This window comes from Juglans microcarpa x Juglans regia, chromosome 6S (genome assembly GCF_004785595.1).
Source record: "Juglans microcarpa x Juglans regia isolate MS1-56 chromosome 6S, Jm3101_v1.0, whole genome shotgun sequence".
Classification (NCBI taxonomy): Eukaryota; Viridiplantae; Streptophyta; class Magnoliopsida; order Fagales; family Juglandaceae; genus Juglans; species Juglans microcarpa x Juglans regia.
Window position 1 is genome coordinate 13525421 of NC_054605.1, and position 24912 is coordinate 13550332.

At 32.8% G+C, this 24912-nt stretch overlaps 2 protein-coding genes and 1 pseudogene across 3 annotated transcripts; all 3 read right to left on the minus strand.

Annotated features, from left to right (window-relative positions):
- Nucleotides 1-4806: 4806 nt before the first annotated feature.
- On the minus strand, nucleotides 4807-8866 carry LOC121237287 (transcription factor KUA1-like). 2 transcript variants are annotated; one of them, XM_041133969.1, is made up of 3 exons: nucleotides 8370-8866; nucleotides 6132-6340; nucleotides 4807-5481 (listed from the first exon to the last, which is right to left on the minus strand). In XM_041133969.1, the coding sequence occupies exons 1-3, from the start codon at nucleotides 8656-8658 to the stop codon at nucleotides 5026-5028; spliced, it is 954 nt and encodes a 317-aa protein (XP_040989903.1). In that variant the 5' UTR covers nucleotides 8659-8866; the 3' UTR covers nucleotides 4807-5025. The 2 variants fall into 2 exon arrangements, with proteins under 2 accessions (XP_040989903.1, XP_040989902.1); XM_041133968.1 differs by having other exon boundaries at nucleotides 4807-5535.
- A 3747-nt stretch (nucleotides 8867-12613) lies between these two features.
- Nucleotides 12614-18667, minus strand: LOC121237797 (2-oxoglutarate-Fe(II) type oxidoreductase hxnY-like). Its single transcript, XM_041134675.1, is given in 12 exon segments — nucleotides 12614-12808; nucleotides 13899-13978; nucleotides 14741-14786; nucleotides 14940-14976; nucleotides 14979-14995; nucleotides 15195-15253; nucleotides 15343-15443; nucleotides 15576-15697; nucleotides 15852-15903; nucleotides 16044-16124; nucleotides 17982-18174; nucleotides 18491-18667. Coding segments are annotated over 12 exon segments (930 nt in total). The 5' UTR covers nucleotides 18569-18667; the 3' UTR covers nucleotides 12614-12744.
- Nucleotides 18668-20832: 2165 nt separating this feature from the next.
- Nucleotides 20833-24425, minus strand: LOC121236638 (annotated as a pseudogene).
- Between the last annotated feature and the right edge of the window lie 487 nt (nucleotides 24426-24912).

Here is a 24912-nt window from a genome sequence, read left to right on the forward strand (position 1 = left end):
ATAAAAAAAATTCAAAAAAATTCAAATATAATAAAATAATAATTCTATCATCATTCATCAAAGAAATCCTCCTCTCCATTTAAAAAAAAAAGAAAAAAAACTTTCAGGATAAGGAGCTGTCGCTACGATGGCTTTATCCATCATTCATCGTGTTTCCCGATAAAAATAAATCATAAATAATACTCATTTTTCACGTGACATATTTAATAAGCAAAAAATATTAACTCACCGACATTCATGTCCACATAATAATTAAAAAAAATACTTTTGATTAAAATAGATAAGTTCTGTCTAAAAATATTTTCGTGAAAATAAATTATTAATTGATATAATTTTATATAATATATTATATCTGTATTATAATAAAATTAATTTTATAATATATTGTATCAAGTTAAATTGTAAAAAAAATTAATTCATTTGAAGTTAAAATATTTTTCATATTAAATTTATAAAATAAAGTGTTAAATGTAATATGCTAAATTCTTTATATTATTTTTACAATAAACTTTTTTACCATATAATGTATAAGACATATTAGTTAATAACTTTATTTTTATAATATCTTTTTTGTAAAGAAAAATCCCATTAATAAAATAAATACTGCTATTATTTTTTTAAGGAGCACAAATATTGTCCATTTATTTGTTGTTTTTCTTTTGTTTATTGAGAATTCTTTATTTTGTCCTCACCAATAGAGTTGACACTTGACATATAATCAAGGGTCATTAGATTTTTCAATACTTTTATAGGAACTTTTTAAAATTTATAATTAAATATCTCTTATTCTACTCTACTTAAAATTTATTTAAACATAATTATATAATTTAATATTAATATCACGTGCCTAACTAATTAAAATAGAAACTTTAAACAATGATTTAAATTTAAAGATAAGTTGAGATAGTTTATGAATAATAAAATAAAAGTTAAATTATTTATTATATTTTATATAAAATTTAAAAAAATTTATATTTTGTAGTAGATTTTGAATTCAAACTACAGCTAAAATGGCAAAGAGTTGACCAAATCGAGATTGCTGAGGATGGAAGGGGTTCGACCTCTCCCCTCGGCTCTTTTTTTTTTTTTTTTTAATTATTAAGTTTAATAAAAAAGTTTTTCTTATTTTATTTGAAATTTTTATAAATTTAAAATCATTTTATGTTTTTTATTATTTTTATAATAAAGTGACCCATGTGACGCTGTGTTGATTTGACACTTTGTGTTGACTTTTGCGATTAGAAATGCTAGCCAGATTGGACCAAAAGGCTGAAAAATTTCACACGATAATTAAATGAGCTTTTATAACGGAGAAAAAACTTCAAATCCGATTTTGCAACTACATGAATAGTATTAATCAATAAAATTGATGATAACAAATATTATCATTGAATGGTGTAGATTTCAATTTTTTTTTTTTTCCTCAACCAAGTAGAACATTCATAGATAACTCAATTAAGGTTGTATTTGATTCTTAAATTTAATTGAGTTCAATTTAATTTTAAATTGAGTTTAATATTTAAACATCTAATTATCAAATTATTAAACTTGTCCCAACTTAAAAACTTATTACACGTGAGATTCACAATCTTTTTTAACTTAAAACATCATTATATATGGGACCTAAAATCTTTTTCAATTTTTCATAAAAAGTATTAAACTCGTATTAACATCTAAATACACTTTAAACTCAATTAAGATGACCTTCACCTAACTCTCTCTACTACTCAACTCACTACTATTCATAAAGAACTCAACTTAGCTCAGCTCAACATCCAAACGATGCCTTAATGGGGTGAGAGTCCCCTACAGTATTCTCAAACCAACATATTACAATACGAAAAAAAAAAAAAAAAAAAAAAAAGAGGGAGCTGGAACCAAAAGTATGGTTCCCACCCATTTCCCACGAGGAGAGACCGCTTGGTAACAATTTTTATATAGTTTGATAAATAAACTATAAAATTGCGGCTTCTAGCCGCAGTAAAGGGTTGTGTACTGCAATTTGTTGGTCTAAACTGGCTCGAAGAAACTTTCACATCCACTTTCACTTAATCCTTAGTTAGAAAAACCGGGAACATACCGTAGCAACTGAAAATCGTGGCGAATCGCCAACGGGGGTTGTTACTAGTGGTGGTGGCGCGTGCAGGCCACGCGCCACATCTGGAGTGAAGAGAACAATTGGATCTGAAGATCCGATCCGATGCCTCTGGTCTGGAAACTACCGCGCATGGCAGCTCTTAGAAGCGCGGCGGCACGTGAATCTCACGCGTGCGTATGAGCGGACTTCTTCAGCCATTTGGACGATCAGCACCTGGAGAAGTTGCTAGAGGAGGTGTGTGTTAGCCCTATGCTGCCGGAAAGCAGCAGATTGACAAAGTTGAATGATGCTAACGGAAAGAACTAGAAAACCAACTGAAAATAAACAAAGTTTACCAGAAATAAACAAGGTCGTGGCCAGAGAGGAGGGGAGGTGGGCGGAGCTGAAGCACCAACCCCCCTCCCCTCAGTGAATGAAAACTTTTCCTGGGTGGAGCGATAGGGAGTCTAGAGAGAAAATAAACAACGCGAGCTCCTACCCTTCTCGTGCACACACCTCCCCTTCCAAATTTAATTATAATAACATTCATATATTCTAATTTATATCTATATATTTCTAAATTATAAGAAGAGTAATGCTACATATACTTATAATTTTATTTATAAAACTCATTTTATTAACTTTCTAGTACTTTTAGCATTTTTCTTATAAGAAATATTTACAACATAAAATTGTATAGAATTCGAGTGGATTTGTCGGAATAGTCTCATGTCACATCTTCGAGCACTCTCATTGAATTAATTAAAAGATAAATCCAACGAGAATTTAACTATTGAACCATAAAATATATCACATTAGATAGCTATATTCTAAATATTTAAAATATAGCTACAGTAACTTCTAAAGTAATTTCTAAATTTGAAAGACACTGTTTATTCATCAAATCCATTTTATATCATTTGTTTCTCTCTCCCAATGTCTCCATAAATGTCTTTCTAGTTTCTATTTTTAACCCATAATTTAATTAGAATATGATTACTAATTAATATATAATATTATAAATAGTAAAATATGATAAAATAAAATAATTTTATAATCTAATGTAGAGATTTAATGTGAATAGACAAAATCAAATTCATCTTTTATTATTTTATTGTCATATAATGAAAAAATAGCTATATCAATGTGAAGACTTATATGAATAGAATAGGTAAAAGTTAAATTCATCTTATATTTATTAAAAATATATTTTAACGTTAACTAATCTAATAAAAGTGGTCTTTCTGATTCTTACATACTTTTCAACAAAGTTTGAAACAGACACACCTACCATTAATTAAAATCTAGCTCACCCAATAATAATAATAATAAGTTTTGAGACCATCTGGTTTGTCAAGTTAAGAGACTTGTAAAATGGGCAAAATATTGATAAAAAAAAAAAAAAAAAAAAAATTATTAAGAGCATTTGCAGCTTGCTCGGCAAAGCCACTGCTTGGCTATATTTTAGCCGGTGGTTCCCTTGAAAAAACAGTCTACAGAGAACCAAATGAACAGTAAAAATAAAAAATAGTTAAGAGCTATTTTCGGAGGTCAAATCTGTTGAGCCAAATACGCTGGCCATTCAATTTTTTTGCTTATTTTATTTATTTCATGTCTTTCTAAGCTCTCCTTGTAGAACTGGAGCTCTCAGGGTACTATATATATTATGTTGTTATTAGAGAAAAACAAATTAATGGAAAAATTATCATATTACATTTAGTTGGTGTAATGTATGTCTGCGAAAAGTACTATGTTGAATTATCATATTACATTTACGTTTATAAGTAGTTATGTTGAATTAAAAATATATTTATTAAAAATTATCATGTTTTCTATGTGCATCCGTTTTTTAAATAATTAGTTTAAATAAACTTTCCAACTATCATAAAAACAAAAATTGTATAGAAAGAATGGAAATAAGTATTTAAATGGAATAGAGATTTGAATTTTTTGTTTTAAATGAAAGTTTAAAATATTATTTTTTAATATTATTATTATTTTGATATTTGAAAAAGTTGAATTGAAATTTGAAAAAGTCGAATTGTTTATTATATTTTGTGTAAAAATTTAAAAAATTTGTAATGATGAGATGAGATGAGATGAGAATTTTGTATCTCATTGCAAACCAACCCAAGAGTTTATTATTTGGTGTTGTTGAAAAGTGGCTAGTTTAGGGTCCGTTTGGTTATTAAACTACTTTCAACTCATCTCAACTTTTTCAAATTCCAATACAAAATATAATAAACAATTCAACTTTTCTAAATTTTAAAATAATAATAATATGAAAAAATAATATTCTAACAATATCTCAACTCAACTCAACTCAACTCACTTCAATATCCAAACACACTCTTAAACTAAAAAATTTGAGTTTTTTAGTCAAAATTTGGCTAAAGTGTAGCAAATTCGCTTCTAATGCTCTTACAAGTTTGTTTATTAATACACTCAATATACTATTGATCAGTTAGCATAATAAAAGATTTGAGATTTCAAATTATTTTTAAATGTAATGAATTTATCTTTTAAGTAATTTATTTCCATAATGATCTATAAAATACACAATTCTTCATAAAATTAACGAGTAAAATAATATTTCTTCTTGAAGGTGGAACTGGAAGTGACCTGGACCACAAAGTGCTCAAACTCTTTTAAAAGAAAAAAAAAAAAATATATATATATATATATATATATATGTTATTTTAGGTTTTTTGAGTGAGGATCATTACATGTTTTTGAAAAGGAGATAATTCTTCTAAATTCTTCTAGAGCTAACAAATGAAGTAAGTTAATTAGCATACATACAACAACCTTATTAAGGTGATCCCAGGAGCAAAATTAACTAAAAATACCAAACTACACATTATTAGTCTTGTACTAACAGTACCTTGTGGAGCCAACCCAGCATTGAGCAAACATTAGAATCCGGAACTCAGAAAAGCTACTGCTCATCAAACTGCATGGATAGGGCTGCTGCTTGAATTAATGCTTGAACTGCCAGAGCCCGGATTTGCATGAAAAGCAGACTGCCTAGAGGAGCCTTCGACCAGCTTCAGTGAAAGAGAGGATGAACCAGCAGGACCAATAGATTCTCCTAAACTCAGTTTCGACATGCCAACAAACTCATCTACATTGATTGGGCTCTTTGAATGTACTGCGGTTGGCTTGAGAACCTCATGTGTCTCTTTCTTAGTTTCCTCTGCGCTGTATCCCGACCAAAATGGTAAGGAAAATGGGAAGATGGGTGAGAAATAAGCAGGATATACCACTGGGTAGGAAGGTTGTGAGCTATCTGGCTTAGGAGGAACAGAATCTCCATCAGTGGAGTTGATTGACTCCATTGATTCACATTCTTGGTCCAAAGCAGGAGTGGTAGGCAATGGAGGATTGCACTGTGTTTCATCAGCCTGTGATTGGTTGGCAGATAAGAAGTTGTGAGGTACCATCTGAGTTTCAACTGACTGGAGAAATATTAATGGCAAACATATAAGATAGCAGAAGAAGGGGGAAGAAAAGAACTACTTCTAAACACTTATTAAGCTTTCATGCATCCACGAGCAAAATTGGGGGGGGGGGGGGGGGGGGGGGGGGGGGGGGGGGGGGGGGGGGGGGACTCGCAGGTATCATAAGAAAAAAAGGCAATAGTTGTCTCCGGTTACTGTAAAATAGGACAATCGAACAAAAACTTGGCTAGAGAACCATAATTTTGAAAAGTCTTAACAACAAAATTATCCCATAGTCAGAGGAAAAGGGTAGACTTCTCCCAATCAGGAGTGGAACCATTTAAAAATGACCCATTCCTGTAATATGCATGACCGTGCTGTTTTGGTTCTCTATTTCAATACATGAAGGTTGCAAAAACCCAATCAAAATTATATGCCAGTAACAAATGACAGACCATATCAGACAATGTTGCTTCAGGCATATAGAAGCTTCATGCAATTTTTTTTTTCCCTCTTATTCTCCTTCTACTTATTTTTTCATATTGATTGTGTCTGTGTGTGAAGTGAGTATGGTAAATGAGCTCATTACATCTAATGAAAAGAAAGGTACTAACTTCGTCTGCTATAATATCAAACAGGCTGGAACGTCTCTTTCGCCTGGATACATTTGCTTGCCTGATGAAATATTTTTGAGCATGGCTGGCCACCTGAGTAGGTGTCCTTGATACAACATAATTGCGAGATATTCCACGCCAATCGCCTTTGCCAAGCTTCTGCAGTCCAAGTAAAAACATCCTATGTTCCTCTTCAGTCCATGGAATGCCTGCAGAACCAATTGTTAGCCATTTCAGAGACAAACAGGGCATGAATGGTACAATTACCCATAGATATAAGATTAAAGGCATCAAATAAGGTCACAGTTCAATAACATGTAAGCTTCTTTCACACTGTATTTTAATGTCTTATAGACGGCATGAATATACAGATAATATTTATTGAATCATTAACTGAAAAGTATTATGCCTCCTTCCTTATATTTAAAGAAAGAACTGGATTTCTCCATTCCGCTCTTCTCTCTAACAATTCGAATCTTTTTTTTTTATAAGTAAAAATATTATATATATCAAAAGGAGAAACCAAGTACACTGAATGTATACAAGAAAACACATTACCCTAAATACACCAAACCCGACCCCAACCCCTTGTTTCCCGAATAACTAAAACTCTACCCGAAAACCCAACCCCAACCCCTTGATTCCCGTCTTCACAATTCGAACTTGAGACACATAATTGCTCTAACCATATAAAGAGCAATCAATTAAGTTCAAGCCAGCCTTTTGAAAGAACTAATATGAGGCTTCAAAGCTTTCCCCAGCAAGTTGGCATTTGTTGTACTGCATCTTTGCAAAAAGCAGTAACTTTATCTTGAGAGACAGACATATCACAGGGATTTAATAACCCATATACTCCAAATAACTCTTGTTCAGTACAGCTAACTAAATTTTGACACATCTAAACCATCCAATTTTAGGAGACACATCTAGACCACACATATACTCCAAGTAACTTCATCTTTTTCAACTTCCAAAAATGCCCAAACCCAAACAGTAAATTCATTCAATAATACAAACCTTTTGGTAGAGCTCACCCTTGAAAACCAGTTTGTAATGGGAGGGTGCCCAAGAACTTATATAAATGTAATTAACCTTACACTTAAGCTATGTAAGACCCTTGGATTTTAGCATGCCGCTGCGTTCCGAAACTAAAGTTCACGTTGGCTCACTCTATCGTTACTGATCTAATGGTAGCTTTTCTTTCTCTTTGGCGACTCTACTCACATACTGTTATTCAATGACTTGGCAGTTTTTGCTTACACTTTTCCAAGACATTTTAATCTAGCCTCTAAGTTGGAGTTGCCCCCTTCGAGACCTAGCCACAAACCCACAACTCATTTGATTCTGTACTCAATAAGTTATACCCAATCCCATACTCAATGTTGTAGTTGGCTCCAATACCAAAATATACAAACCCTTCAGAAGCACCACTCTTGAAAACCGACTTGCAAGGAGATGGTGCCCAATAGCTTAATATAAACACAGTTAAATTTGCACTTAAACTATGTGGGACACTTGGATTGTAACATTTACATTGGACATTCCAAACTTAAAGAAACAAATCGTTGAAACTACTGTAGTTAGGACAAAGTAGAACAAAAAAAGAGAGTTACAAAAAATGTGTTGTATGTTAATTAAGCAGTGCCCATACATAACGCGAGAAAGATTTTCAATTCTTTCTTCAGAACAATTTGTGTTCCCTACCTCTTATATTGAAATTTTTATAACAGAGAAAACTAGGAGAAAAAAAAGGTGTTTTTCCCTGCCTCTTGATAGGACTCTGAAAAAGTAACTTCATGGCCTTGTGCTACACTGGAGTGCTTCCCTAAACTCCATAGCTTCCAAAAGTGAACTAAAATTTAACACGGCATTTTTTTACCACATATTTAAAATTATTGTAAATAGAAGCTCAGATCATATGAGTTACGACCAAAGCTCCGATCATATGCTTTTCTTTTCCAGTTTATGATCATTGGCCATTATACTCAAGTCAAATTCTTGAACTAAAGAAAACCGAACTACCAGGGGTTGGCTTTTCTTTGGGGAAAAAAAAAAAAAAAAAAAAACACCATACCCAATCCATCAGTGTCAACAGCACAACCTTATCGTAATTCGCAATTATCTCCTCACAGAGGCTAACCACAACCACGCAAAAACCATAACTTGGATAAAAACATTAAGAAACAAATTCCATAATATTCAATGAAATTAAAAGCAAATAAAAAAAAAATCCAAAACCTTTCTTTCTTTCGCGGCAGCTCGAGGACGAGCCCGGCACGAAGTCCTCGGAGGCGTACCCGTCCGCGGCGGCATCGTGGTCTGGAGTCTCGCAAGGTGATCCCGGAGTGTTTGACCCTGCATGGTTGATGCCCGAACCCAACCCGGCATAGTGACTCAGATTTCCCATGCTGGCGCTCTTCCGGATAGACCCGTCGGTCAACCGGACCCCGAACAGCTTGACCCCGCGGTTCGGGCACGTCCGGGAGTTGTGCCCATTGTGGCTGCAATGAGAACACTTCCGAGTCATATCGACTTGAATCGGATCAGGCTGGATGATGTGGTTGGATTAGGATAGGAAACTCGGAACGGATGCCTGCGGCGAGGATGCGATTCGGATCCAATGGGATCCGAAATAAATGATCCGAGAGAGCCAGCGGTTGGAGCTTCGGACCCTTCTTGTTTTTTAGCGTTACTACCTTTGTGCGAACTTCGCAGACGAGAGAGAAGAAAATGGAACGCTATCCTCAAATGTACGCGTCTCCGTAAGGAACTATACTTATGATATCTCTAATTAAAAAGCCTTTTTTTTTTTTTTTATAGGAAATCTCATGGTCGGGAGATTTTATTCTCTGATATCTCTAATAATAGAAAAAATAAATATCTTCATGAATTAAAACATGTTTTTTTTTACGAGTTGAGAATATTCTCTTTAAAACAGAAAAAACAAAAAAAAAAAAACTTCTGATTTTTTCACGAATCTAACCCTAATTTAGCATTGTTGTATATCTTATATAAAATGTAAAATAATTTCTACAGATATGACAAACCCATTTGGATATGTCCGTTTTATCTCATCTCACATCATTTTATCTTATTTAATTTTAACTAATAATCTCATTACTATTCATAAATCATCTTAACTGATCTCATCTTATTTCAATATCTAAACGAGTATAAAGCACATTTCTTTTAAAAATTTGAAAAATTTTGATAATCTTATGCAAAATTTATTTTTTAATAATAGATTTTATTGTTTAATATCGTTCCTAATATTACTCAAAAAAATTATAAATATTAAATGAGTAGTATAAAAAAAATTAAATAATGATATTGATATAATTATTTTATAATTCATTTTAAATAATTAACATAAATAACAAATGAAAATCTTGACTAGTTACAAGCTTTGGACGTCGTTATATGCTAGGACAAATAACCAAGTCTTCCTATTACCTCCATTCTTATACATAGCCTTCCTTAATCTTTTTCTTTATCTCTCTCTTTTTCTTCTCAGCCAAACAAAGGATATCAAACTTCTACCAATCACTTTTTTCATCCATCTTACTCTCGTCCACCTTTTCTCTTACTAAACACAAACAATTATCTCAAATGAACACCAAAAACACATTTTAAAGTGCTACAATTCAAAACACTTTTAAAAAATCTCTATCTTATATCCTTGCAAAAAATATAGAACAGTAGTACATATACTTATAATTTTATATATAAGACTCATTTTATCAATTTTCTTTTTAAATTTTTAAATTTTAAATTTCATAATCTTCGACATCTCAATAATTGATACATCGACATATATTGTTATGTAAATAAAAATTATAAGTAAAAGTTGCATTTTCCAAAAATATATATGTTTAGGTAGGAATGAGTCACAAGTTATCAAGCAATTGTGAAAGACCCGAAATCTCGATCTAATATAACATAAATATATTAATAAAAGGTTTTGTTATATATCAGTCGCTATTTACTTTCAAATCATATAGCTCACAATTTTTTTTATAAGATATAAGACGTGAGATAATAAATAATGATTGATAAGAAAAATTATTCATCAATAAATGTGAGTAAAGGATGATTTTTTTATTTTTATTTTTAAAGAAATGATTTTTTTATTTTTATTTTTAAAGAAATGGTCGGTGTGTAGATAAGAGTGATGTGAAAACCGACTAGAGCATATTCTGTGAGAATCTAGAGCTGAGATATTTTCTTCGTTAAAAAAGTGAAATATAAAAACTTAAAAAGGTTATCCACCTTATCCAAGAAAAAAAAAAAAAAAAAAAAAACCCTTTCAGCAGTCATAGACATAAATATAAATAATATAATTTATCTCTTTTATTAATTTAAAATTTTAAGATAAATAATAATTTTTCATAATATAGAATGAATTTGAATTCTGAATTTTCAATTCATCCATTTAATTAAATATATCATATATTGACTTATTTAATATAAAAAGTCTAACCCGCACGTGAGAAAAAATATTAAAACTTAAGTCATAAATATAAATAATATAATATATATCTTCCCGTCAATTTAAACTCATAGAAGAAGTAGTGATTTCTCTAAAACATAAAGAGGTGAGATTGATCTCTGATCAAATATTGCTCTTTTCCTGAGTTAATAGGATCTATCTGAAGGATGGATATAATTACTTACCACGCAACTTATATTTCTTCTATTTGTATATTTATAAATTAATGTAATGTAGAATAAAATATGATTTTTTAAAGAGAAAATTATAATATATTCCTTTAAATTAACAATATGATGATCATTTTTTTTTTCTATAATTAACTCACTTCATGACATATTTTTATTTTATATTTAATGTTTAAAGGGTAAATCTTAATTTTATTGTTTCAACTGCGGAATAAAGTGACAATTTTAGTAGTTTGGAGAGGTGGTAAATATTGATTTGAAGGAACTGAAATATGATTCACCAGCTCTCACGTCGCTTTCAATGTTGTCTCAACAAGTCCACAGCCAGGGCCGATTATATTGACCAAGAAAGTGCAGCTTTCATTTGATTTGTAACGGCGAATTTGAATAGAAATCGTGAGCAGAACAGTTGTCCTCAAGTCGTCGTTTTACTATTCAACAAACAGGCACTGTATATATGTGTCTCGATCATATTCAAAGTCGGCTCTATGTTCTTTCAAGGGTCTATATCATTTTGATTTATTTTTTATTCTGCTACTTCCAAGCCTATGAATGTACACATAATTTATTATAAAATTCATTGCCATCACAAAATAGAATTTGAAATATCAATTTTTTTTTTTAAGAATAATACTACTTTGTCCTCTCATTTTAACCCTTCATTTTGACTGCTCATATATTTAAATTTTTTTTTTACTTATTAATTAAAAAAGTGATTATTATTGTATTGATATTTTTTTTTATTTTTTAAAAATATTTAAAGATGTTAAAAAATGTGAAAAGAAAAAATAAAAAAAATAAAATACATGAATTTTGCCTAAGTGTTATGCCCATTGGTCAATGCTGGGCGGCAACTTAACATTACTCTTTTTTTAATACTAAAGTACTGATGTAGCAGACTTCCACATCGGCACTATGTTTAAGTGTATCAATAAACAAATTTACAAATATATATATATATATATATATATATATATTTTTATATGTAAACCATTTACGTGCTCCTATGCATTTACAATACTGAAATTTAGCTTAAAACTTTCAATTTCCATCCTAAAACTTTAGATTGTGAACAATTGTGGCCCCCTTCTCTGAAATTATGAACATGTTGTCCCTAAAAATGGACAGCACCATCCGTTTATTGTTTATGACGTTATTAGTTTTTATTAACAGCTTTATTATTTTTAATGTTTTGCATTATATATTGTTTAACCTTACCTTTATGGGTGACTTAAAGATCTAACAATGTGGGCATATTACATCCTACATGCTATTAAACCATCTATCTGATAAAACTGGCCTTCAGAATTGAAGCTTGTGCATCCATTTCAGACTTCCAAGGTCGCAGTTGATTGCTGAAAACAAGCTAATTACACTTCAAGATCTAATAAATCAAATACTTTGAGAATGACTTTAGAATTTTTGAGAGATTGACTCAACAATCAGCATCTGTAGGTCTCTTTTCTCACATCATAGCAGTGAGATTTCTAGTGCAAGTAACTCTTAAAAGGGAAAATTCTTAGCCGGGATGTGCATTTTGATGAGTCAAGAATGCTAGACAAGACTTCGGAGACTAACAAGGAAGGGGTGTCAAAATGAGGTGGGGCATCTGTTGGTAACCCAAATGCATATGATAGTCGAATGGAATCCAATAGGTGCATGCAACCACAGAGTACTGGAGGTGGTTTTGGTCCATATGGCTCCTCTGGATATAGCACACCCGGCTATGGGTATGGTCCTCCTAATCATGGTATTAGTTATGGTGGTTATGCTGGTGCCAATACTGAACAGAGATTAACTGAGAGTTAGGAAAATAAAGTCCCAAGTTGCAATTATTTTATATATATTTGTGTTCAAATTGTACCAGGTACACAGACATCTTTCACTTCAGCAACTTCAGATCTTTTAGGTTCACCCCATGCCTTTGAACTCCACCCTACGAGGCATATGTAAGTGTGAGCTTCTCTTTCAGGTAGTCGCCACTACGAATTGGGGGATATCTGCAATCACAATCAATAAACACAATGTTTATAAAAGAATGCACGAAGACTATTAGTTTCAATTAGAAGTAGAGAAGACAAGCTAAAGAAACCTGAACATTGAGGAAATCTCAGACATATTTTCGGTCCCCATAAATACAAAATTACGAAACAAAAAACGTGAGATAAATCTGTAAAGATGCACAAACACATTCACACACTTGCACAAGAAAGTGCAGAGTTTACTTGCCTAATCAGCATGTAAAAAACTAGCAAACCTTACAAATGTTTGCAGTCTTCCATGGAAAATTAGAAAAAGACAAAAAAATTTGAAGGCATGGAAAGCATGAATCTGTTGTAGGTCAGACCAGTGATGCATAGTACTGAGCAAACTCTCAGATAGAGAAAACTAAAGCATTGAATTGCTACTTACTGGGTGAAATGTCCAACCATGCACACGTGTTTGTGTGCGTGCACAGAGGACAATGAAAAAGTGTTATGGTCCTCTGTGATGACATGAAGGAGAAGAGCAGAGGTTAGGGTTCGCAAGGAAGAAGAAGAGAAGTGGAAGTCAGAGGAAGTAGAACTGATCTGGAAGCTGGGAAGGTTCGGGACTTAGACGCATGAAGAACTCAAAACGCACAGCTGAAGCTTACAGAACGCACCGTTTAGCCATAAGTCTGGGACTCCAAAATGCATAGCTGAAGCTTCACCTCAACGCACCGTTTCGTCCGGATGCTGAAGATTTCAGAAGACTTGAATTTATCTTGTTGTTTTCTTTTCAATCCGTAGTCGGTTATTTTCTTTTACACGTGTTTCTATGTTATTTGCTTATGTTGAATTCCTGTGAGGATTTGAAGGACGGCACGGCAGTGTCAGAAACAGACTGTAATTTTCATGAATTTGGACTCTTGTTAGGAGGTTAAGGGATTCCCTCGAAAAAAACCCTAATATCATTTCACATTTCCAGACTTTCTTTGTCATTTTTACAAACACATAACCTGCATTCCTTCCGTTTCTATCGATACGTACACTCTATTCCATATTTGGCCTATTTTACATATCAAATACATAGAATCATTACAAAAAATGACAATCAGTTATATCGTACCTTGGTGGAGATGATGCGCTGCAACAACTTTCCAGGCACTCCACAAGACAGTCTTGGTTGGGATCTAAGAAGAAAGCTGCCTGCAACATTGACGTTTTCAATCTAAAATTTCTGACTGGTAACATGGAATCCCTGAAGAAGAACTACATACACCAGAAACTATGACATATATGGCCGTCACAAGCCACCATCAAAACATAAGTGAGCATTCGTGGCAGATGGCATAAGAAACACTTCTATAGCATTTGAAACATGCACACTTTTTTGCATGTTAACATAATAAAAATGCGGTATTGTTTGCTGTAATGGATTCCCTTCTCCTAGACTCCTTACAGTCTTGAGACATTATGAAATGATAACAATTTTTTTTTTTTTTCATATAATTAAGATGTCTAGACTCTAGAGCATATTATATAAATAATTTTCTCATGCACACAAGATGCATGAAAATTATTTAAGTCCCATGCAATATGAGTTTATTATGGAATAAAAACTTTCAAGAATAGCAGTGAAATATTTGAAAACTAACACATTTTGCATAGAAGTTCAGCTGAATCAGATTAAACTAGCATAAACCCACTACTTTATAAGCCTTTACTGGTCATGATTTGCCCATTTCAGATTTTTTCAATTATTTTTCCAGATAATATACTCCACAGAACCATCCAATTAGATCAAACAAATACATTTTTCAATGTGAACTATACTCCTGAACAGTAATAAATTTGAACACAATGCACACAAACGGCAAACCTCACTATGCTCTTTAAGTTATAATTCCTGACTATTGTGTTTATAATTGCACAAAGATGGCAAAAAAAGGTAGACAGAAGGAGCATTACAGAATAGCGTTCCTTTCCAGCTGGCATCACTCTGTGCAGCGTTGACCTACAACAAAGAGAGGGTCGGGGAAGGGAGGCGGGAGGACCTGTTCAATATCTTTATTGATTTCAGGAAAAGATATGAAAGTTCCATTTTAGAAACATTCATTGGTTCTCTTGGAAGAAATATGAATCGCAAGTAAACAGAATGATAAACTACCGGAATAAACAATTAGTCCACCTCTCCATCATGTCCCAATATTCACAATTAAGGCCCTGCAAATTTAAGAACAAAAATTTCTTAAGGGGACAAAGTAAGATAATAATCAGCCTTGTTTTATTAGGAATTTTATTTTTGTCCAAAGAATGTAACACCTCCACTCTACATGGTTACACTTTTGCTGAATTCAAAGCGACTCAAGATCCTTACATAAGAACACTTCCTTTAGATAAAAACTAGCAATCATGTGCTCACCCATCTACATGAAGTACATCCTCCCAAACTCGTGGTTGCTTGGATTTTTCCCGGCAGACCTATTGGCATAAAAACCAAGAGATTTTACAACTATGAAGGTGTATAGGAATTAGAGCTGGACACTGCAGCTGATTAACAATAAACATGCCTGAAGCCCTGGAACACCATCGGTTGCCAGAAGAGTGATCATTCCATAATCTGAATGAGCAGAGGCACCATAAATTTCTTCATTAAAAGATCCCATCTCACCTGAAATAAAGATTATAGGGCATATGGTAAACGAGATATATGGGGCTACGATGGTTGAATAAAATAGTACCAAGATAACAAAAAAATGGAGTAATTAAGCAGATAATAAATATTGAAATCATGTTCGTAAACCTGGATAGTGCAGAAGGCGAAGAAATGGCATTGGTTTATCCAAGGCCCCCACTTTTTCAAAAAAGTCCTCCTCTAAGTTCAAAGCCAGAGCAATCAGAGAACCTAATCTTTTTCCAGCCAACCTGAAGCAGCAAATCCAAAACTAAACAAAGTAGTACCCATATTCAAAAAATTTATCATTGTCAAAGTACAATAGTTGATCGTTAATTTCTAGTCTCATTTGTTATACAGAAACAGTAGCACAGCAATCACCATCGGGGAAACGTTAAAACTTACAGGAGCTTCCTATGGAAGCTCTCCATTGTATGTCTCCAAGAAGGCAGAATGTCTAGAATTTCCTTGGCAGGATAACAAACAGAGAAATTCTATATTAATAATTGTAAATAGTAATTCATATCCAAATAATCGTACCCAAAATACCATAGTTAACACTAGAAAGCAAATAACAACAAACCTTAACTACAATACCTTGTGAAGGCCATTGATTTAAAACAACTGGAGTCGTAATGTCTTCTAAAGGGCCAATATAAAAACCCTCTTTGGAGTCGCCTGTTTGGAAATAGTTCGAAGCCTATTATTTTCTACCTCCTTTCTTTTTCTTCCATTAAGTACAATAAAAAATCACAAAACAAAACAGAAAGAGAAAGAATTTCATGTACATGACGTTAATCATTCTTCCTTAAGTCCAACCAACGAATCAATGCTTCAAATTCACAAAAAAATAATAAAAATGAAAAGATGCGAGCAAATAATAAAAAGATCAAATAAGCTTTTAGCTGACATACAGTTATAATCTTGCTCTTTCACTAGTAAACACCACAAAGATTCTAACAGCGTGGCATGCACCATCAATGTCCGCTCCCCAGGTTTAAGAATAAAATCACTTTTAGAAATTTTCGGGGAAGCTAGAGTGCTACTAGTGAACTTGATTTAAAAATATTATATTTTATTCTGAAAAAAGCGTCAAATACAAATATTTCTTATAATAAAAAGAATTGTTTTGAATTAAAATACTGAAATCATAAATGAGAGTGCGCAGAAGCATTTATTAAAATTTATCAAAATCATAACTTAAAATCTCTGTACATGATCTATGCCATTGTCACTCCTCCCTGAACTAAGTCCAGTCCAGTCTTGCAGCTCTACCTTAATAAATATTCTGACCTATGGTGGTTTAAAAACATAAAAACAAACTAAAATGAGTCTGTGATTGATCATGCTGAGCTTAAAATCATGACTGATCATACTGATGCTTATGATATGCATGACTGATTTATCTAAATTAACTGACTGATTTGATTTTATCTTACTAATCTGACTAGCCAACACACTTAACCATGTGTGTGAGATTGTGCACTGGTCCTACATCGTGGCTGCAAGGGGAGTCGCTGATAGTATTTTGGCATACTATGGTGGACCAAGCTGAGTCCGTGGCTTGCACATCCACCTTGAAATTGCATTCGTACCATGCATCTAAATGACCATTTGATTAAACTGTTCTAATCTTATATTGCACTTGATCTTAATATAGATTACGTGTCTTATGCAACGTGAGATGCATAATTCATACATAACTATAATATGCGGAAAAAAAATGATGCATGACGTACTTGCAAATATCATGATATGCGTGATACATAAATACTGGCTTCCAAAGAACTGACTTTAATAATAATATATATAACTAGCTAACGTATATCAATCCTAATTTATGATCAAGATATGTGTAGTGTTACTTTCTAAAATTTCCGACACAAAATCGATGACGATGCGATGGAGGGATGAGGGTGCGATGGAGGGACGACGGTGATTGTGATTAGGAGGAGGAGGAAGAGACGATAGTAGCCTTTCCGTGTTTCATGGTGGGGGAGATGAGGCTACGACATGTTGAAGGTAAAAAGAGAGCTAACAACAAAAAGTCTAGGCTTGAAGAGGTAGGTGTACATACTATGCATGAGACTCTATTTATAGGATGGTATGGGTTGAGTTTAGGAATTTTAAGGTGAAGATGATTCTAAAATTGTAATCTTAATGTGTTTGAAATTAAAAACATAGTAGTTCATTTAATGTAGAATTGAGAGTGATTGAGACTGTGTAGAGAAATTCAATCAGGGATGATTTTAAATTGAAATAAATTTCTAATAGTCGATTTTTAAATTCTAAAAGTAGTCTAACTCGTTCAATAAATTATAATTGGAATTTAACCTAGTTCTTGAGCCTAACTAAAACTTCTAATCAATTTTAATAATTTATTGCTCGTGTGCTTATCTAATATAACACATTAAATCTAATTTAGGCACAATAAAAATTATCAATATTCCGAATTTAGAATTATTGGACCAGATGGTTACGAATGACGGCATTAAACACGTAGAACATTAAAATAGAATGATAGAATCTCTCAACCTTTGGAGGACGAAGTAGGATCGAGGTTTTCGGCGTACAGTGGCGTGTAACCTCTATGTTCCTTGCGACCCAGTTTCATCTTTTCCTCCAAAGGCAACGAGAAGAACTTCTTGCTCTCTTCAAATACCCTGTCAAGCAACTCTTTCTCTAACCCAGCATTCACAAGGTAGAAGAACCCATACTCTATGCATGCCTATTACAAAAATTTGCTTTAGAGGATTTGAAAGAAAGCATTTCTTATACATAAAAACAACATCTTTTAGATATTTCTACGATTGTTTAAAATTTTCATTAAGGCAAAAGGAAGAAGCAGCAAATTTGCTAATGCAATTCACGATGAGAAAGACGTAATTTTTTTCTTTAACTGCTTCCCTTAAAAAGAGTGATTTTGATTTCTGAAAACCTTCTTGTACATTGAGCTAAAAGGGTATAATTGTATACTAATAAAAGTTCAGGATTTGGTAGGGATCACAGAAGAAGAATAGAGATGAAGAAGTATAAGTAGGAACCTGACGGATTGAAGCAGCGGTAGAGAATCGAGCCGGTGCGGACAGGTCAATGACTGGGAGTTGCAGAGCTGTTGACATCTCCTTCCAACTCTTCACGGATCAACTTCCCAAGCCTTTGAATAAGAGTGTTAACAAGATGGGTGAGAGAAGCAGAGGGTGAAAAGGAGTACGGCAAGAACTGGTTTATAAATTTTAACCTTTTTTTTTTTATATTTTATTTTAATAGGACGTGTCAGCAGTGGGACATAAAATATGATTCCTCAGCTCTCATCTGGCTTTACAATGCCATCTCAACAAGTCTACAGCCAGGGCCGTTGTTGACTGTCTCGACAAGTACAACTATTTCCAACTTTTTTTTTTTTTTTTTTTTTTGAACTATTTCCAATTTCGATGATCAAGAGAGTGCAGTTTTTTTTTTTTTTTTTTGGCAATACATATATTAAAAAAAAAAACATAGATTTCACGACACATATTTTAAAGTATTGATATTTGTATAAAATGATGTTATTTTATTAAATTATTTTATTAAATTATTTTTTATTTTAGAATATAATTATATAATATATTATAAAAAGTGATGTATATTTATTATTTTTCATTAAAAAAAAAAAATTGGTATAAGGCATGCTGTGCAAACAGGAGAGTCAGGCTCGAAGCCCTCACCCCTGTATATATATAAAAAAAGGATGCAGTTTTTATTTGATTTGTAAAGGCCAATTTGAATAGAAATTGTGAGATGAATAATTTCACGTGCCTTTTTTTTTTAGAAATATTACTGTACCTCTTAATTTATATGATTCACTTTATTTTCTTCATTTGGCTTATTACAAAAATAAAAAACAAAACATAAAAAAATAGAAGAAATTTAGGATTTTAGGTCCCGTTGTATAGTGAAATGAGATGAGATAGTTTTATATGAAAATTGAATAAAGTATTATTTTTTAATATTATTATTATTTTAGTATTTGAAAATTTTAAATTTTTTATTATATTTTGTATTAGAATTTAAAAAAATTATAATGATCAGATGAGATAAAATAAAATCGTTTCTATATCTAAACGGGACCTTAATCTTCTTTTTATATTTTTAGACGACATTTTGTTTAGAATATATTTTTTTTAAAAAAAATAACTTTTTTAATAAGTCGCATGACACGTCAATGGAGCTAAATAATTGATATAAATTAAAAAACATAATAACATTGCTTTTTTTATTATTATTCTGCTACCAATATATGTACATATTATTTATTATGAGACGATTCTATTTAGTGTATCAATAAACAAACTTACTTTTTATCAAAATAAAAAATAAACAAACTTACAAGTATTTTTTTTTTAGTTATATGTAAACTATTCACGTGCTTCTATGCATTTCCAATACTGAAATTTAGCTTAACACGTTTCAATTTCCATCCCTAAAACTTCAGATTGTGAACAATTTTGGCCCCCTTCTCTGAAATTATGAACATGTTGTCCCTAAAAATGGACAGCACCATCCGTTTCAATGTTTATGAAGTTATTAATTTTAGTTAACTGCTTTATTATCTTTACTGCTTTGTATTATATATTGTTTAACCTTACATTTATGGGCGCCTTAAAGATCTAACAATGTGGGCATATTGCATCCTATATGCTGCTAAACCAGATTATGATCCTTAGGCCTTGCGAAGAGAATGATGAAATGAAGATAATGCAGCCATCTATCTCATAAAACTGGTCTTCAGAATCGAAACTTGTGCATCCATTTCCAACTTCCAAGGTCTTTGCTGGAAACAAGCTAATAACACTTCAAGATCTAATAACCCAAATACTTTGAGAATGGCTTTAATATTTTTGAGAGATTGACTCAACAATCAGCATCTCCAGGTCTCTTTTCTCACATCATAGCTGTGAAATTTATAGTGCAAGTAATTCTTAGACTGCATTTAGATGTTGAGTTGAATTAAATTCTTTATGAATAGTAGTGAGTTGAGATGGTGGAGTAAGTTTTATGAGGCCTACTTAAGATGAGTTGTGATGTGTTTGGATGTTAAAATGAGTTTAGATATATTTATAGAAATTTGAAAAAAGTTGTGAGTCTTGCGTGTAAAGATGCGTTGAATTAAAAAAGGTTGTAGGTCCTACGTATAAAGAGGTTTTGAGATGAGATGAGTTTAGTGATTTGGGAGTTGAGTGTTTGGATGTTAGACTCAGCTTCAAATTAGACTGAACTGAGTTGATCTCAGTACAGTCCAACAACCAAACAGAGCTTTTCGAAAGAGAATGCGTGCCATCACATGATCATAATTTAAACCCACAACACAGAGAAAATAACTGTGTTAGAAAAAAAAAGTCCAAGTTGCAATTATTTCATTTATATTTTTGTTTAAATTGTACCAGGTACACAGACATCTTTTCACTTCAGCAACTTATCTTCTAAGTTCACCCATGTCTTTGAACTCTACCATACGAGGAGTATAAAAGCCTGAGCTTCTCTTCCAGGTAGTCGCCACTAGGAATTGGGGGATATCTGCATCCACAATCAATAAACACCATGTTTACAAAGGAATGCACAGAGACTATTAGTTTTAATTAGAAGTAAGAAGACAACCTGAAGAAACTTTGTGAGGATATCTCAAACAAATTCTCGGTCTCCATAAATGAAAAATTACAAAAAAAAAAAGAGTAAAAGACAAAAATTTGGAGGAATGGAACTCATGAATCTGTTGTAGATCATACTAGCGATGCATAGTACTGAGCAAACTCTCAAATAGAGAAAACTAAAGCATTGCATTGCTACTTACAGGATCAAATGTCCAACAGGCACGTGTTTGTGTGCTTGTACAGAGGACAATGAAAAAGTGGCAACCAGTTATATACCTTGGGGCAGATGAAGCACTGCAACAACTTTTCAGGCACTCTACAAGACAGTCTGGGTTGGGATTTAAGAAAAAAGCTGCCTGCAACATTGACGTTTTCAATCTAAAAGTTCTGACTAGTAACATGGAATCCTGAAGAAGAACTACATACACCAGAAACTAGACATATATGGCCGTCACAAGCCACCATCAAAACATAAGTGAGCATACATGGCAGATGGCATAAGAAACACTCATCTATAGCATTTGAAACATGCACGCTTTTTTGCATATTAACATAACAAAAATTCAGTATCTTTTGCAGTAATGGATTCCCTTCTCCTAGACTCCATTTTACATAATGCATTATAGTCTTGAGACGTTATGAAACGATAACAAAACATTTCTTCATATAATGAAGATTTATAGAGCATATAAATAATTTTCTCATGCTCACAAGATGTATGAAAATTATGGAATATGAGTTTATTATGGAATCAAACCATTCAAGAATAGCAGTAAAATATTTAAGAAGGAGCACAGTTTGCATAGAAGTTCAGCTGAATTAGATTAAACTAGCATAAACCCAATACTTTATAAACCTTTACTGGCCATGATTTGCCCATTTCAGATTTTGTTGATTATTTGTCCAGATAATATACTCCACAGAACCATCCAATTAGATCAAACAGATGCATTTTTCTTTAATCCACTAGGTTCTAAAACATAATATTTTTTCCATGTGAACTATACTCCTGAACTGTAATAAATTTGAACATAATGCACACAAAGGGAAAACCTCACTATACTCTTTGAGCTATAATTTCTGACTTTTGAGTTTATAATTGCGCAAAGATGACAAAAAAAAAAGTACACGGAGGGAGCTAATTGATTACAGAATAGCGTTCCTTTCCAGTTGGCATCACTCTTCCAAAGAATGTTGCATCTCCACTCTGCAAAGCTACTTTTTAGCTGAATTCTAAGGGACTCAAGATCCTTACATGAAAACACTTCCTTTAGATAAAAACTAGCAATCATGTACTCACCCATCTACATGAAGTACGTCCTCCCAAACTCGTGGTTGCTTGGATTTTTCCCGGCAGACCTGTTGGCATAAAAACCACAATATTTTACAACTATGAAGGTGAAAAGGAATTAGAGCTGGACACTGCAGCTGATTAACAATAAACAAGCCTGAGGCCCTGGAACCACCATCTGTCGCGAGATATACGGGGCTTGGATGACTGGTTTGAAATACAGATAAGCACAGGTGAGCAGGTACCCATATGTACTTGCCTTCATTTGGTAGGCTATGCTACATAATGCTTAGTGGATATAGGGATTAATTAGGCTAGGTGTGTAACTTTATTATTTCAGGTATAGTCTACAACCCAGTTTAAGGTGCTGCTTAATCTGACTTGGAAAAGAATTACAAAGTAAATATACATGCAACGCAAATTAACAAAGGAATGCAATGTACAGATTCTTGTCAATATACATGCACAAGCCTCCCTCCCCCAAAAACAGATAACAGAATAGTACCAAGATAAAAATAAAAAAATGGAGCAATTAAGCTGATAATAAATATTGAAATCGTATTCGTAAACCTGGATAGTGCAGAAGGCGAAGAAATGGCATTGGTTTATCCAAGGCCCCCACTTTTTAAAAAAAGTCCTCATCTAAGTTCAAAGCCAGAGCAATCAGAGAACCTAATCTTTTTCCAGCCACCCTGAAGCAGCAAATCCAAAACTAAACAAAGTAGTCGATGGTTAAAGTACAATAGTCGATGGTTAATTTCTAGTCTCATTTGTTATACAGAAACAACAGCACAGCAATCACCATCGGGGAAATGTTAAAACTTACAGGAGCTTCCTATGGAAGCTTTCCATTGAACGTCTCCAAGAAGGTAGAACGTCTAGAATTTCCTTAGCAGGATAACAAACAGAGAAATTCTATATTAATAATAGTAAATAGTAGTCCATATCCAAATAATCGTACCCAAAATACCAAGTTAACACTAGAAAGCGAATAACAACAATACCTTGTGAAGGCCATTTATTCAAAACAACTGGAGTCGTAATATCTTCTACAGGGCCAATAAAAAAACTCTCTTTGGAGTCGCCTGTTCGGAATCGAACATATTATTTTCTACCTCCTTTCTTTTGTTTCCATTAAGCACAATAAAAACGTTACAAAACAGAACAGAAAAGAAAGAGTTTCTTGTACATGACGTTAATCATTCTTCTTATGTCCAATCAACGAATAAATGGTTTAAAAATTCGCACAAAATTTAAAAAAAAAAAAAAACAAAAAAAAAAAAAGATGCGAGCAAATAATAGAAAGAACAAACAAGCTTTTAGCTGACGTACAGTTATAATCTTGCTCTTTCACTAGTAAACAACCACAAAGATCCTAACAGCGCGGCATATGCAATCGATGACCACATTAAACACGTAGAACATTAAATTGGAATGATAGAATCTCTCAACCTTTCGAGGACGAAGTAGGATCGAGGTTGTCGGCGTACAGCGGCGTGTAACCTCTTTGTTCCTTGCCATCCTTGCAACCCAGTTTCATCTTTTCCTCCAAAGGCAACGAGAAGAACTTCTTGCTCTCTTCAAATACCCTGTCAAGCAACTCTTTCTCTAACCCAGCATTCACAAGGTAGAAGAACCCATACTCTATGCATGCCTATTACAAAAAATTTGCTTTAGAGGATTTGAGAGAAAGCATTTCTTATACATAAAAACAACATCTTCTAGATATTTCTACGATAGTTTGAAAATTCCATTAAGGCAAAAGGAAGAAGCAGCAAATTTGTTAATGCAATTGACTATGAGAAAGACGTAATTTCTTCTGCAACTGCTTCCCTTAGACAAGTTCTTTTAAATTCGGAAAACCTTCCTGAACATCGAGCTAAAACGATATAATTGTATAGTGATAGAAGTTCAAGATTGGGTAGGGGTCATAGAAGAAGAAGGGAGATGAAGACGTAAAAGTAGGAACCTGACGGTTGAAGCAGCGGTAGAGACTCGAGCAGTTGCGGACAGGTCAATGACTGGGAGTTGCAGAGCCGCTGCCATCTCCTTCAAACTCTTCACGGGTCAATTTCCCAAGCCTGAGTAAGGAGTGTTAGAGCATTGGCAAAGTTTGGCTAACATCTTAACTTTGGCTATAATATAAACTTTTGATTAGACTAACTATTATAAAGTTAAAATAATAATATAATATAATATTTTTTATTTTTTTATTTTTTTTTACAAATATAATTTATATATTTCTTAGATCTTTATATTTTGTAGAAGTAATGTATCTACTCTATCAATTAGTAGAAATAATGTACATGTCATACATGTTTTACCATTTAAAGAGAGGAAAGTGATGAAATAATTAAATATTGCTTTCTATTGTGAATAGTAGCTAGCCATGTTTAAAGAGGACTTAAGATTTACTATTCATCAAGTCTTAAGCTTTGGACTATTGGCTAGTCTAATGTGAAGGTTTTTTCTCACATCTAACTAAAGTTTGGATTTGCATTGACATTTGACTAGACCATTGCCAATACTCTTAACAAGATAGGTG

Coding starts and splice junctions, on each gene's coding strand:
- LOC121237287 (XM_041133968.1), bottom strand. CDS start 8,658: ATGACTCGGAAGTGTTCTCATTGCAGCCACAATGGGCACAACTCCCGG. Junction 6,341..8,369: donor CTGCCGCGAAAGAAAGAAAG/GTTTTGGATTTT, acceptor TTGGTTCTGCAG/GCATTCCATGGACTGAAGAG. Junction 5,536..6,131: donor TTGATATTATAGCAGACGAA/GTTAGTACCTTT, acceptor ATATTTCTCCAG/TCAGTTGAAACTCAGATGGT.